Source organism: Gigantopelta aegis, chromosome 1 (genome assembly GCF_016097555.1).
Source record: "Gigantopelta aegis isolate Gae_Host chromosome 1, Gae_host_genome, whole genome shotgun sequence".
Classification (NCBI taxonomy): domain Eukaryota; kingdom Metazoa; phylum Mollusca; class Gastropoda; order Neomphalida; family Peltospiridae; genus Gigantopelta; species Gigantopelta aegis.
The window spans coordinates 7,178,244-7,195,325 of NC_054699.1; the positions used below are offsets into that span (position 1 = coordinate 7,178,244).

Genomic DNA, 17,082 nt, shown 5'->3' on the forward strand with positions numbered 1-17,082 from the left:
ATATTTACCAATAGGTAAATATAGAATACTATAGGAGTTCGGTCAGATATGTTTGGGAAGTTCACTCGTTTCGTAAGAATGATATCTAGCGAAAACGAGTGTGGTATTTTATTTATTACCCTCCTTTAAACCACGCAAATTATGAAAAATAAATAAATACATTTTGCATTTCAAGACCAGATGTCGATTTGCATAACTTGCTGGAGCACGACTACGTGCCGCCACATTGAGAAATAGTTCGTTGTTTTCAGGGGAGAGGTGTAGACGTACTTCCCCTTAAATTTCCATCAGGTTTCTTTTTTTTAATTTAAAGAAAGCTGTAAGGTACATGCATAAATATATGTTTATTTTCATATTGGGTGAAAAATGGGTAAAACTAATGCATAATTCCATATTTTAACAAAATGCCCCCAAGAAACAAATGTTCCCGTTACGCCACTGGTTATGCTAAAAATGATGAATTCACAAATCACAACTGACAAAAGCAGCAGAGTTCACGGGAAAACTACAGTTATAACTTTAATGTCGACGATAGTCACTTTTCGCGCCCTTGTTTTGGCTTTGTACACAATAAATATAGCATAGCTTACCGTAATTTCACTTGAAATCCATATTTCGTAAAAGTTACAATTTTTTAATCACAGGATTTTCTTCAAACACATTCAGGTGCATTAGTAATGTTCAAAAAATTTAAAATAAAAATCAATAGGAATTTTGTATTGTATTTTTTCCAGCATTCTTAAAACGGAATAGTCATGTACCCGATTTATGGTTATTTTAAGGAGGTGCAAAGTGATGTCATTGGAATTCTGACGTCATTCAAATTCAAAATTAGACAGCAGACAGCAGGCAGTGAAAGACTGACCGCAGACAGTGAACGACTGGCAGTAGACAGTGGAAGACTGACAGCAGACAGTGAAAGACTGACAGTAGACAGTGAAAGACTGACAGCAGGTAGTGAATGATTGACAGTACAGTGAAAGTCTGACAGCAGACAGTGAACGACTGACAGTAGACAGTGAAAGACTGACATCAGACAGCAGGCAGTGAAAGCTGACATCACACAGTGAACGGCTGACAACAGCCAGTGAACGACTGACAGCAGACAATGATTGACTGACAGCAGACAGTGAAAGACTGACAGCAGACATTGAAAGACTGACAGCAGACAGTGAAACACTGACAGCAGAGAGCGAACGACTGACAGTAGACAGTAAAAGACTAACAGCAAATAGTAAAAGACTGACAGTGAACATGCCAAGGCGAGCTAAAAGTTACTCTCATTGAATTAGTCCCAGTCGAGTGACGATGAGCGAGAGTGAATTCTCCCCTCAAATAGCGAGGTTACAGATCGTGTAAATGACTAACAGCATCCATGATGTCCGGACGTAAACCGTCCCCAAATTCCACTATTTGATTGGTTTCACACGTGGACATTTGGTTTACCTTGAAGCGCATAAAACAGTCTAGCAGATATTTCCCAGCTCTATCTGGCTGGACTCGGCCTATGTTACGTACATTAATGACTTTCAATCCCACATTACAATTTTGTACCAAGTGTTCTCTTATTTATTTTTCTCAGTATATTTTAAGACACGAAATAGGCGCCATTTGAAATTTGCTATGGTGAGGAGGGGGTGGGGGGAGTGCACTGCAGTAATGAGTCATTGCAAAATACGTCAGACCCTGCGCTACTAGCCGGCAAAAGTTCAACTATATATATAGTGAGCTACGCAGTGAACCATCAGTGGAATAAAACACAGATCAAGCTGTCAACATGTTCGTGATATTTGTCTTGTGCTCGGTGTGTCTAACATGTGAGTATATAAGGTAGACAAGTAGCCCAATCTAGTGTTCATTTTGAGATAATAATTAATTTCGCAGTAATTATAGGATATATTTCAAAAATTAATCATTTGATCTCCAAACACCTCGCGGTTTGGAATAAATAAAAAAACACTGGTCTGTAGAGTGGTGTTTTGTATTTTATTGCAAAACGACACTCTACACTGGTCTCTGTCGTGACACATAAAGTTGGTATGAAGTGGAAGCTCGTTTAAAAGCTAATAAATATGGGATGTCTACGCCCATGATTTTAACATCTGCTAATAAAGTGTAATAGTTCTAAAGAAAGTTTCATTGAAATAATATTTTTAAAACAAAAAGAAGAAAAATTCCGGGATTAATTAGAGCAGCGGTAACGGTGTCAAAGCAATTATGTAACATTATTCGATAGCCCGAAAAGAGGGCTCGACATGTTGTCCTGCGAAAAGCGAAAATCAGTCCATTTTGTTTTACCTAGCAGGTATGAAAATGTCCGATTATCTCATTTTGTATTTAACTGAGGCTAAGCTCGTAATTCTGTTATATTTTAATTTTAGAATGCTCTAAAATACATCTCAATGGTCTTAATTTTCTACACACTGTCCCAAACCTACAAATCACCGCGTGCTATATCATTTCCAGCGGCTCATATACTTTTTTATTTTTAGCAGGCGATATTTCTTTTAGCCTGCTACATATAAAAAGATAACAATAGGCCATATTTTAACGTCAAACACATGTCGCGAGCGAGTGAAGTACAACGAAACAACGTCATTGGTCGTTTGGAAGCAGGCGAATTGAGGCCGGCCATTGCAGGGACGTTCCATGTATCTCCGAGCACGATATCGCGATTGTGGTATCGGTTCTAGCAACATCAGACAACACGTGACCTTCTCATATCAGGCAGACCACGTGTGACCACTGTGGCCCAGGACCGCTACATACGGGTAATCCATCCACGGCAAAGGACCACCGCGGCAACATCTACTGCTTCCGCAACACCAGGTGTATGAAGAATATCGGCTGAGACCGTTAGGAACCGACTAAATGAGGCAGGTACTCGAGCCAGACGGCCTGTAAGATGTGTCATTTTGACTGAACAGCATTGTCGACTACGACGTCAGTGGTGTCAAGTCCACATAGTGTGGCCTCTACTGCAATGGTGAAGTTATCGTTCCGAGACATGTCTTCTGTTTCTCTTCGTCGCGCTGATGGAAGATGTCGAGTGTACAAACGTCGTCGTGAACGTTATGCCGCAAATTGCATACAGGGAGTGTATAGATTCGGTGGTGGTAGTGTGATGACGTGGGCAGCAATTTCACACATTGACGGACCAACCTGGTTCATATCTAAGGCAACTTAACATTACAGAGATTATCGAAATGACATTTTGCAGCCACACGTCTTTCCAATGATGAATAACGCCAACGTTGTATTGCAGCACGACAACGCAACTCCACATGTATGGCATGAGTTGGTTATTTGTCGATCGTCAACCAAAGGCACATAATCTTCCACATATGGATAACTATACAGGTGTATACCATCCACGACGTGTTTCCCAAACATATCCACGGGAACGAAAGTAAACATGGATCTCTAGGGAAAACGAGTGTGGTTTCTTTGGTAGAAATTACCCTCCTTTAAATCGCGCAAAATTATGAATATTTACCAATATAAAATAAATTTAGGCATTCGGTCAAGACCGGATGTCGATTCGTAAGCATAACTAGCCGGTGGCACGACTACGTGCCGCCGCAAATTTGATAAATAGACCAGATTCGTTGTACTTTGGAGCCGCTACTTCTTAATGACGTTTTCAGGGGAGTGGTCTAGACGTACTTCCCCTTAATTTTCCATCAGGTTTCTTTTTTTTAATTTAAAGAAAGCTGTAAGGTGCATGTTTATTTTCATATTGGATGAAAAATGGGTAAAACTAATGCATAATTCCATATTTTAACAAAACGCCCCCAAGAAACAAATGTTCCCGTTACGCCACTGGTTATGCTAACAATGATGAATTCACAAACCACAACTGACAAAAGCAGCAGAGTTCACGGGAAAACTAAAGTTACAACTTTAAGGTCGACGACAGTCACTTTTCGCGCCCTTGTTTTGGTTTTGTACACAATAAATATAGCATATCTTACCGTAATTTCACTTGAAATCCATATTTCGTAAAAGTTCCAATTTTTTAATCACAGGATTTTCTTCAAACACATTCAGGTGCATTAGTAATGTTCAAAAATTTTTTAAAATAAAAATCAATAGGAATGGTGCATTGTATTTTTCCCAGCATTCTTAAAACCCAGCATTCTTAAAACGGAAATTTTAATAGGTGCAAAGTGATGTCATTGGAATTCTATTCAAATTCAAAATTGTATTACGGAGCCAAAACAAGGGTCAAAAAAGTGACCGTCGTGGACAATAATGATAATACCTGACAATCAAAAAAAAATTGATCAAAAATCCACATAATAAATGAAAATAATATGTTTCACAAATGACAATAAAAATTTGTTGACCAAAAATGTTCATTATTTTATTGTTCTGTTCATTATTTTTTTTTTTTTTTTTAAAATTATTTCTCGCGCGGTCCGGTTTATATCAACTTTTAGCTATAAGGAATGACATTGCTGAATCGGTGAATGACATTTGTAGTAAAAGTTGTGGGATGTTACTGACCGTGACATTAATTATGAATGAAAAAAATAGTCCCGTTATAAGGTCCAACCAATCGAAATCCCCGTTGACAAATCAAAATACAGTTTGTAATACGCACCTGGTGGTGCGTACGAAATTTGTAGGACACAGCTATATCTTCACCAGGTGGGTAATAACAGGGTTGAAAATTAACATGAAAACCATGGTCGCCAGCAGGGCCAGTTGAAGCAAAATCTCACTGGCCCGTCTCAAATTCAACTAGCCCTCCAATCATCACATTGAAATTTAACTGCACAGCCAAAATCAAAATTCGAATGTTCTTTGTTGAATAATAACCATGTATCAGTAATCCGTTTGCGTCAAAAGGAAACTGACGAATTTGCATGCAACTTCATAATGAATAAAGTTAAAATTTCATATAAAAAACAATTTATTAAGTTATAATAAAGGGGTGAAGACTTGCATTGTCTCAGAAATAACATAGTGCAAAGATATATATATATATATATATATATATAATATACTAGTCTGGAGTGACAGTCCTCTCTGTGGTGATACAAGAGGGATGAAATCGCCAGTAAAGGATTTCCTCAGAAATGGCTGTCCTCTATATACGAGGCATTGGATTGAGATATTATAAATGCTACAGTAGTAGGCTACTAATAAAATAAATATCAAAATAAAAATAAATTTGTGAACCCCTCCCCCCAACACACACACAAATAAACTTTTTAAAAAATAACAACAACAACAACAGAAAAAAACCCTAAACATTGTACCAATTTAAAAAAAAATGATGCACTTTGTTATATTATAAAGCATAAAAAACGTACTTATTGTTTATTAGAGTAATACATGTATTTCGACGGTTATGTCATCATGTAAGATCTCTTCTTATTGCATTGAAATGATACAAACAAAGGCAATCAATTAACTGACCTTTGGAATAATGCCTGTAGTAATGGAAAATTCCATTGTTATTTGTATATGCGCGCATGCGCTCACGTCAGTACGAGATAAAACTACAAGATAGATCTTGATTTATTCCCAGAATAACATAAGCTGATTAAATATGATTAATTTTTACCTTAACATTTAATAACAATAGTCAAAAAGTAGGTCCACTAGATAATTATGGCGTATCCAGTCCATTCTAGTAAGCCGACACAACTTCCAGATTTAAAAAATACATGCAGTGTCTGCAATACGTTTTGAGATTAATTTTGTTTAGAAATACCCGGTCCAAAACCACAGAAGCTGAGTCTGGCTCTGTCAAAATATAGAGAATGTTTCATGTCTTCTGTTGTCAAATCTGTAGTTTGCACCAGGGCACACATGATTAGTTTTGTCACACTCGATTAAGTTTCAGTACAAAAATTTCTTTTTTAACTGTTACCATACTCACCAGACACTTAATTTGATGGTCGCCCAACGGATTACCTTTGTAAAATTCTTAGTCGCCCTTAGCCAATAAAGATCGCAACGGGCGACCGGGCGACTGCTAATTTTCAACCCTGTAATAAATGAATATCATCTATTGAACAGAAGCAGAATTAAAGGGCTTTAAATATGGAAGAAATACAACAAAATATGTTTTGGCAAACAACAAGGAAAACGAAAAGGTGTTTATTGTTGTGAATTGAACCTTATAAAAGCAAACAACCAAAAACAAACAGAAATGAAAGGTTCATATGTTGTTTTCTCCCTCTTGTTTTAAATGGGAATCTGTGCCCTTAACCAGTATACTCATGCAACGCTTACAATAAAGATATATTGCGTGGCTTTGGAAGGTAATACCAAATACATATTTCTCCAGAAGTGCGAATTATTCCCAAAATGCATGAGTTTGTGTATGTGCATGTGTTAACAATTTCACACCCATAAAATACACCCTAACAGCAGATTGCGTATATTTATGGAAATTTCTATTATTGGAGATTTAAAAAATCCTCAACTCTATAAACGTTTAGCTATTCAGATTTATGCAAAATCATCTTGTTCGAACATTACACTAAATTACGTGCCAAATGTAATTAAAAGACCCCCAACTACTGGGCTATCATTTAGATTAACAATTTATTTTATATGCCTAATAATTAAGTCCTTAAACACAGATGTATGGAAAAAAAAAAAAACCCAAAAACACACAAAATAAATAATAATAATAAAAGTGAACCCTCGAACCAATTTCAAGATGCACAGGGGAGATAACCGTATACTTCTACATTTACAGTTATCAGCGGTCAGAAAGAGGACCCGGATGTTTCCAGGTGTCCTGCTAAGCTGATGAGAGACCAGTATCTGAGAACACGAGGTGACCTATGTTACAAGTTTGTACTCGACCAGAATGTAACCCAGATACAAGCGGAGCAGAAGTGCGCCCTGAATGGAGGGACTCTCGTCACAGTGAAAAACACAAGTGTGGAGGATTTCATTGGAACCATCATGTATTATTTACACTTTGACGGACTGGTCTGGATTGGACTCAACGATATTGAAACTGAAGGGAAGTACTACTGGAGCACAGGTAGAGACATATGTATGTATGTATGTATGTATGTATGTATATATGAATGAATGTATGTATTGATGTATGAATATCTATATATTGTAAGCATGTCGAGGTTGACTGTTACATACATAGATATTAACGCACTGGCGCAGGGGATAATTAAATCCTTTCTGGCCTCACAAATTGTCCCGTGCACCTGCTGGGACTCGAACCTATGACACCGAACCGCCCGCAACATTGCAGACTTGCCACGATATCTTTGGAGTTATTGATGCATCCATAAAACGGATGCTCTTTAACTCAACTATATGCATGGAGTCTACAAGTTATATGGTCGATCCCGCTTACGTGCATGAAACAGTGGGCAGACCTGGCACTGGCTAGTATGTATTGATGTATGCATATCTATATATTGTATATATGTCGAGGTTGACTGTTACATACATAGATATTAACGCACTGGCGCAGAGGATAATTAAATCCTTTCTGGCCTCACAAATTGTCCCGTGCCGTTGCTGGGAATCGAACCTATGGCACCGAACCGCCCTCATGTATGGATGTATGGATGTATGTATGTATGTATGCATGCATCATGTATGTGTGTGTGTGTGTATGTGTGTCTGTGCCAGTGTGTGTATGTGTGTGTGTGTGTGTGTGTGTGTGTGTGTGTGTGTGTGTGTGTGTGTGTGTGTGGGATATGGGGGAGGGGGCAACAAACATTAACAAGGTGGTGGATAAAAGGGTGCGTGACTGGGAGGGTACGTGACTAGGACCTCCTCACTCCACACACCCTCTGACTACGCTCGCTTATTCATTATATTGCTGTTTCTGTATTGGACGAATTCACCAGACGTAGAGACGTGATACGCCTGACAAATTTTCGATCATGTATAATAATTATTAGACACATTCTCTATGAACAAAGATATCACAGATTCATCAGGAAAAAATCAACAAGGTCAGGTTTGGAGGCGTGTCGTTTCTAGATGTTCATAACAATGTATTTGAAAAGAAACGAACTGAGTAATCAAACTTCAGATATAAACTCAACCGAACAATCAGGAATTGTGTACAATTACTCGTAGATGAAGGTTTGTAGTCCATCCCATCCTCCGACAAAAATGTGTTTTGTAAATAATTTCAGTTTGGTTTGACGTAAAAAGAAAAGTAAAGGTGTTTTGGAAACAAAACAATTTTTGTCTGCAATTTAGAAAACGATCGGCTCAGAAAGTAGTAACTTCTATAGCATGACAAACGGCTCACAAACTCTGTAGTAAATTACATAGCATGAACACAGGCTCAGACGCTTTGTACTATATTCCATAGTATGAAAAAAGACGTTTCCCGTGGAACGGACTATAGGTGTACACTGATTGCGTTTTATGTTTATTTATTCATGTGTGTGTGTGTGTGTGTGTGTGTGTGTGTGTGTGTGTGAGTGTATATAACACAGGTTGTACACATTCTGCTAATATATATATATATATATATATATATATATATATATGTATGTGTGTGTGTGTGTGTGTGTGTGTGTGTGTGTGTGTGTGTCTGTATATATGTACTTTTATTCTTTTTTAAAGGAGAAAAAGCAACGTACTTACACTGGGCATCAGAAGAACAACATCTGATGGAGACTGTTTCCGCAGATTGTGTGTTTCTAAATACAACAAGCATGCAGTGGTGGGTCGCACCTTGTCGTGCGAAACACGAGTATATCTGTGAATACCGTGAGTATCCGTTTATCACTAACCTAATCGTTCGCCATTCACTTTTAAAGTTCATGATTAATCTTTACTCATGGATGGATAAGGCGTCACACCAAGACTAACGGGAAAGACTAACTCCAAAGGCATCACCCATAACGTCAGGAAATTAACCGTGTTGATAACATTCAATCTCACATTTAATGTTACTGACATTCAGTCCACTATTACATCTTAATACTTTATACCGACATTACTGACATTCAGTCCACTAATACATATTAATATTTTATATAGACATTACTGATATTCAGTCCACTATTACATATTTATACTTTATATAGACATTACTGATATTCAGTCCACTATTACATATTAATACTTTATACAGACATTACTGATATTCAGTCCACTATTACATATTAATATTTTATACAGACATTACTGACATTCAGTCCACTATTACATATTTATACTTTATACAGACATTACTGACATTCAGTCCACTATTACATATTTATACTGTATACAGACATTACTGACACTGAGTTGACTATTACATATTTATACTTTATACAGACATTACTGACATTCAGTCCACAATTATATCTTTGTACTTTATACAGACATTACTGACATTTAGTCCACTATTACATATTTATGCTTTACACAGACATTACTGACATTCAGACCACCATTACATATTTATACTTTATACAGACATTACTGACATTCAGTCCACAATTACATAGTAATACTTTATACAGACATTACTGACATTTAGTCCACTATTACATATTTATATTTATACAGACATTACTACGGTAATAGTGACTGACATGTGATCTACAATACTAAGTGTTACATTATTTCTTTCTCTCAGAACATTTAGTGTTAATCATTCAAGTGTTTCATTTTAATGATCCAACTCTTAAGCGCTCATATTTAATCAATTGTTTTGTTTATTATTCAGCTGTTTTTGTTAACCATTGAACACATCAGTATTAATCTTTCGACAGTCATAAGATAATGATAACTTTACAGTTAACCGTATACTCGAAGTGATACTCATTTAACACCTTATGTAGTTCATGATAAACGGTTCAGTATTAATCATTCGACAGTCATATTGTAATGAAATTGACTTTTCGGGTCCCAATCTGGGGACGACGGGTTCGGCTACCCCTTTCGGTTGTAGACTTTTGCTGGTACTAAGATTCTATTAATAATTCTCTAGAAGGCTGAACTTACTATAAATCAGAGACCGACTTGGCTAGCACAGAAAACCCAAACTAACAAATAAACAGATTACACATTTATTCGAGGGAGTACAAACACACAACAAATATGTATGATAGTCCTCTAAGAATCCATATATGAATGGACTACCACTAAATAAATAAATTTACACCCACATATCCATACAAATAAATATTTATATTTATGGATGTGTATGAATGTGTCGTGGATAATCCCGACAAAGAGAATATTCGCGGAATTAAATTTACATCTGCAGGACTGCACACATCAAATAATTAGGCTCTACACCTTACACGATTACCCATTTGTAACATCTTCCACAGATAGACATACAAAAATAACCCTTACACTTGACAAATATATATATTCTGGCAACAGCACAACATGACACGACACAGACGTAAAACAATCACTACAAGAATGAATCTCGGGAGACTTTGTTGTACAACCGAGGGAGTAGCTAATTGTATTTAACTTGAAGATATTACATTCCTCCCTTCCAGTTCACTGTTACTGTGAATTAGACAAAATACACATTACAAATTATTGTCCATGTTATACTTCAATGTTCATAAAATTTAAAGTGAACTGTTAATTATATTTATCTTGTAAATCAGAATGTTCAATGTTCAAAACAAATGTTCTTGTTTCCTGTTAACTATGAACATGTTCTAAACATTAATAACGCATTTACAGAAAACATTAACCACCACTATAATGAGGAACTACGTGCTCCTTGCAACTGACCAAGGGATTATTATGCCCTTTTTCACACAGGTCATTTCATTTACACTGTTTAACAAAATCTTTGAGATGTGTTGGTAGACGCCTTTCACGAACAGGATAACGTCTCTATTGCACATCAGGAGTGCCAGCTACCGGATTCTGAGATACTGGAACAGAAATTGGTATAGCTTCTGATGAAGATGCAGTTTCAATAACATCATTGGAAACTTTGTCCCCTTCAGTCTCAATCAAAGGAATAGATGACTGTATTGGTACTTCAGGTATCATTTCTTGAACCCGTTCAGAAACACAACTCGGAATCTGATTATCATCGTGATCTGTTCGACACCTCACATGATCTTGATGACGACGGATGATACGATTATCATGATCTAACCTGACACGAGATGATACTGGTCCAGATTTTTCCACAATAACACCTGATACCCATTCGGGTTTCCCCCTGAAATTTGGAATATATACATGTTCACCGATTCCGAAATTTCGAACACGAGAATGTTGATCATGTGTTGATCATGTGTTTTCTTTTGATACTGTTGTCTCCGTTGTACTTTCTGTGATAAATTTGGATGTAACAAATCTAAGTGACTGCGAAGCTGTCGACCCATCAAACGTTGAGCAGGTGGTTGTCCAGTTGTACCTTGTGGAGCATTCCGATAGCTTAGCAAAAAACGAGCCAATTTCGTTTTAAAACTTCCTTCCTTCATTTTATTAAAACTTGTTTTAAAAGTCTGTACTGCCCTCTCAGCCAAACCGTTAGATGCTGGATGGCAAGGAGCGGATGTGATATGTTGAATTCCATTTCCTTCACAAAATCCTTTGAATTCCATACTTGTGAATGACGTACCATTATCACTCACAATGACTTCTGGCAATCCATGATTACTAAATGAAATGTCCATTGTAGTTTGAGAACTTGTAGATGCTACAGGATATATGTCCAACCATTTAGAATGAGCATCCACAATTATGAGCCACATTTGATTGTGAAATGGTCCTGCATGATCCACATGAATTCTTGACCATGGTCGTTCTGGCCACTCCCATGGATGAAGTGGAGATTTAGGAGGAGATTTTTGATTTAACTGACAAGTATGACACTCTTACTGTCTCTTCAATTTCTTGATCCATTTTTGGCCACCAAATCAAGCTTCTAGCCAATCCTTTCATTTTAGTCATTCTAGGATCAGTTGTATGAAGTTCTTTCAGTACTCTCTCTCGTCCTTGAGGTGGAACAATTATTCTTGATCCCCAAAGCAAACATCCATCTTGTGTACTAATTTCATCTTTACGTCTGAAATACGATTGCAATTCATCGTGTGTACACATGTTTGGCCACCCTTTCTGGGTATATAGCAACACTTTGGACAAAACTGGATCAGAACGTGTCCACATTTTTATTTGTTTAGCATCAAGTGGTGTTGATTCCAAACGTTCCAACATGAGAATTACCTCCCCTGGCAAAGAAACTGTCTCTGGAAAAGAAGGTAACGGTAATCTGCTAAGTGCATCACTATTTTCATTTTCTTTGCCACTTTTGTATTCTAAATGATAGTCCTATGCTGCTAATGTCAAAGCCTAACGCTGTAGACGTGCAGATGCCATAGATGGTATACCCTTGTTCTCACCAAGAAGACCAAGCAAAGGCTTATGATCAGTTGTGATCTTAAAACTTCTGCCATACAGATATTGATAAAATTTCTTAACTCCAAATATCATTGCTAATCCTTCTTTGTTTAGCTGTGAATAGTTCTTTTCAGTAGGAGCAAGTGTTCTTGAAGCGTATCCAATTGGTCTCTCATCACCGTTTTCCATCACATGAGACAAAACTGCACCAACTCCGTAAGGAGAAGCGCCGCATGATAAAATCAATTTTTTCTCTAGATCATAATGTACCAATAAAGTATCTGAACATAGCAAACGTTTAGATGAATCAAACGCTTGTTGTTGTTTTGACGACCACCTCCACACCGTATTTTACTTCAGCAAATAATATAGCGGAGCTAACATAGATGACAAGTTTGGAAGATACCTGTGATAGTAGTTGACTAAACCAAGGTAGGCTTTTAACTCTGTAATGTTTGTAGGCACAGGAGCATGATAAACAGCTTTAACTTTGGCGTCACATGGTTGAATACCTTGTTCACTGATTACATGTCCAAGTACCATCATTTTCTCTGTCATGAACTGACATTTGCTTCTTTTTAAACGTAAACCAGACTGTGAAAATTTCTCCAAAACTTTAGATAATTTTTCCAAATGTTCATCATCATTTGAACCTGTTATTATCAAATTGTCCAAGTATGCCACAACATTTGGTATGTATTGAAATAAACATTCCATGGTACGTTGAAAAATTCCTGGAGATGATGAAACTCCATATGGAAGACGCTGATAACGATAGAGTCCCCTATGCGTATTTATTGTTACATATTCACTTGAAACATCATCCAGTACTAGTTGTTCAGAAACATGACTCAAATCAAGTTCAGTGTATTTCTGTCCTCCGCCTAACTTAGCATAAAGATCATCCACCTTTGGTATTGGATAAAAATCCACTTTACAAGCCTTGTTAATTGTCATCTTACAGTCACCACAAATTCTTACCGTAGAATCAGATTTCACAATTGGAACAATTGGTGTAGCCCAATCTGAAAATTCAACCGGTTTGATAGTCCCTTGAGCTTCTAATCGCTCCAATTCAACTTCAATTCCCTCACGTAGTACATACGGAACTGGACGACTTTTCATAAACACTGGTGTGACACCTTCCTTTAGGTAAATTGTAGCCTTTTTCCCTGTCAGTGCACCAAGTTCATCTTTAAACAAATTATCATATTTCTGAAGAAGTTCATTCAGTGCAGTATGATCTGTTGATGAAACTTTATTTATGCCAAATTTGTTTTAAATTTTTTCCCAATTCAAACGAATCTCGTGCAACCAGTTCCTACCCATCAAGTTTGGACCGTGAGCAACTACCAATAATGGCAATGTTTTTTTCTGATTCTGATATTGAACAGAAACATCAATCACTCCCAGTGGAATAATTTTCTCACCTGTGAAAGTACGTAATATAGCTTTGGATTTTCTCAATGGAGAATTAATTTTCAACAACCGAAACGTATCTTCATTGATCACCTGGAAGTTCCGGAACACACAAGTTATGCATCAATTCATAAGTTTCAGCACCAACCACGCTCAAAAGAAAAAAAATGTCGCACTTCAAGTTAGTCGAAGAAAGTCAAAAATTAATTTCAGTGCACAAAATCCCATCTTCGTCGCCAATTTGTAACATCTTCCACAGATAGACATACAAAAAATAACCCTTACACTTGACAAATATATATATTCTGGAAACAGCACAACATGACACGACACAGACGTAAAACAATTACTACAAGAATGAATTAACACGTGATCTTGGGAAACTTTGTTGTACAACCGAGGGAGTAGCTAATTGTATTTAACTTGAAGATATTACACCATCCATGCCGGTGTACACGAACTCCGTTAAATCATATACGTTGGACAGCCCACTTCAAAACTATTTTTAACCAAAACGCCCTATTAAAGTAGTCATTAATCCATATAATTAGGACTCACTTATTCGGAATGGGGTTACAAACCATCGACAATGACGAAGACCGCTTAATAAAATCAACGAGATCCTAATTTAATCAGGTTTAATTTATTCCGCCGACAACATTTAAAACGGTTGCACGACACTTATTGTATTATCCCTCGTAGCAATGAGAAAATTATGTTCCTGATATTCATAAGTGAGTAGAGTTAGATCATGCTGTTAATGTAATTAGTAAGAGATATAATCAGAATCTTAACTGAATATAATAACCAAGGAAAATATGAAAAGATAGACAGACTGAAAACCAGGAACGCTACATACCCTTCCACTACATCGCCTAGCTATGCCATCATAGCGCGGAATTTACTACATCTAGAATTGTAAGCACCGGAGAGATCATCATATTTTAAGAGGTTACCATTAATTTAGGGTTTGCTTCCAAACAGCATATCCCATACACACACACACACACACACACACACACACACACACACACACACACACACACACACACACACACACACACACACACACACACATCTTTTGGATTTGTAGTTCCAATACGGTTACCTCGACCTCAATCAGATTAAATGGTAACCTGACAAAAGAAAACATAACAATGATTAAACATAACATATAAAAAAAACCCAAAGTAACAATACAATGACTTGCGCTTCGAGTAAAACACCCAAATACGTTAAGAAACCATGTAACATGCACATGCTTATCTACTAAAACTGTAGGAGTCTAGGACATACCTGATATAAATATGATATTCATTAAGTTCCTTTAGCATTCCAGAATACCCCAAAACTCTGTACATGTATAACTTAAGATGGGTAATAAATTATGCAAATTTTGAACAATAAATGCTCCTCCATGGTTAAAATACAGTATATCACCTACGGCACTTAACCATAGAGTGGTAATCCCACCCCTTACATACACTCAGTGAGTCATTACCATCACAAATGCACATTACAATAGCCCCCCCCCCCCCCCCCCCCCCCCAAAAAAAAAAAAAAAAAAATCATTTATATACACAGAGATCCAGTTTACTCTGGAATAACTACCGAATAGGAGAGACAAAAACTAAAATATCAACATACCTCTCCCTGGTCCCCCCTAAACTAGCCTTAACTGTCTGATAACAACCCACTTGATCTCATGACAGTATTTGCTCATCCCCATTGGCCCCAGATGCACCCCACAGACAAATACCTTTTAGCTTGTAATTTCTTTCGATTTACGAAAGTAACCCTCCCCTCAGAAAACCTCTTAACCAACTCCAAGATCAGGCATGAACGCCTAGCAGAATATTCTACCAATGTCACATGTCTGAACCGGAGCCGCGGAAAGACTTTCATAATGACAATCCTTTCTACCCCCCCCCCCACCCCCACAACCTACTGATGACCCCCTCTAACTGACTGAAAAACGGCCCCTGGTCCCACCCCAAACTATCCAAATCATTACCACCCACCTGGAATACTACCACCTTTGGCCGAAACCCCCCCCCCATCATCCTATCCACTAGCTTGTTCAGAGTCCCCACTTGACCCCCTCCCCTTCCATAGTATCTAACTTCTACCCCCCTTATCCCAAGATTTGTCCCACCTCGAGCCAACCGAGAGTGGCTATGTAATTGATTGACGAAGGAATGGCCAAGCATAGCAACCTTTCCAGTGACCTGAGCCATCTTTCTTAATATTCTGCAAGAAGAAATAAATAAAAAGAAATTATTAGGGTTGTCCATACACTACTTTATTACTGAATAATCCCCCAAAAGGTTAAGAAAATACAATGCAGTTATAAAACTACTGTTATGCAAAAACAAACTCTCCAACATACAGTACATATTTTCGGTTTTTATGGTTCAGTCCTTGTAGAAGAATCACACATGTGGCCAATAACCACCCAGTTCATACATGTAGATAATATTCAGGATACAGTTCAAGTTGATAAATCAGCAGGTGACAGTTAAGTAATTAGCAGGTAACACATCCTTCAATCACCATATTAAACGTGGCGATTCACAAACAATAGAATAGTTAATTCAATCACCATTTTATACTAGGTGATCAACACAACAGTCCATATTAACACAATCACTATATTACTTGGTGATTCGCATATAATAGTTCATTCAATCACCGTATTAGACAGGACGATTCGCATATAATAGTTCATTCAATCACCATATTAGACGTGATGATTCACATATAATAGAATAGTTCATTCAGTCCAATATTCCATATACTTCTTCAACATCCAACAGCGATACATTTCCAGAGGTTAAGTTCAAATACTGCACAGCACCACAGTCACCCCCACAGGAAACCAACGAGATTCCGGAAATAGTTCATGATTATTTAGTGATCCACGAATGGTTTTATAATCTGTTCAACTGAGGAATAAATTGATCCGGAAACAGTCTATTATGATATCCAGTTGTGAATTCTTCATTATGATTATTCTATAAAGAAATCCCAATCTGGAAATAGTTCATAATGAAGTCCCAATCCAGGAACTATTATATTCATGTTTATTCAAGTACGGAATCCCAGTTCCGGAAACTGTTCATGACGTATAGCAATTCATGATTTCTCCAACCTCAGAAAATATCGCTATATATTTCTTCACAATCACTAGGAATTACCATGCCGTTTTATACTGCTGAGTATGCATGAGCTGGATGGAAACAGAGTCTTTAAAATCACGTCTCAGATCTAGAACCACCATAAACCAACTTTAAAAAAAAATGCATGTGGAGAATTTTACATGGT

At 37.2% G+C, this 17,082-nt stretch overlaps 2 protein-coding genes across 2 annotated transcripts; one reads left to right on the forward strand and one right to left on the reverse strand.

The window, feature by feature from the left end:
• The first annotated feature begins 1,684 nt into the window (after nucleotides 1–1,684).
• LOC121369668 (snaclec 27-like) lies at nucleotides 1,685–7,864 on the forward strand. The gene is made up of 3 exons (XM_041494721.1): nucleotides 1,685–1,817; nucleotides 6,722–7,027; nucleotides 7,851–7,864. Exons 1-3 carry the CDS (start codon nucleotides 1,778–1,780, stop codon nucleotides 7,862–7,864), a joined length of 360 nt encoding a protein of 119 aa, XP_041350655.1. The 5' UTR covers nucleotides 1,685–1,777.
• Nucleotides 7,865–10,818: 2,954 nt separating this feature from the next.
• On the reverse strand, nucleotides 10,819–15,995 carry LOC121369695. Its single transcript, XM_041494749.1, has 5 exons — nucleotides 15,925–15,995; nucleotides 14,867–14,894; nucleotides 13,770–13,851; nucleotides 12,746–12,992; nucleotides 10,819–11,155 (listed from the first exon to the last, which is right to left on the reverse strand). Exons 1-5 carry the CDS (start codon nucleotides 15,993–15,995, stop codon nucleotides 10,819–10,821), a joined length of 765 nt encoding a protein of 254 aa, XP_041350683.1.
• Nucleotides 15,996–17,082: the final 1,087 nt, after the last annotated feature.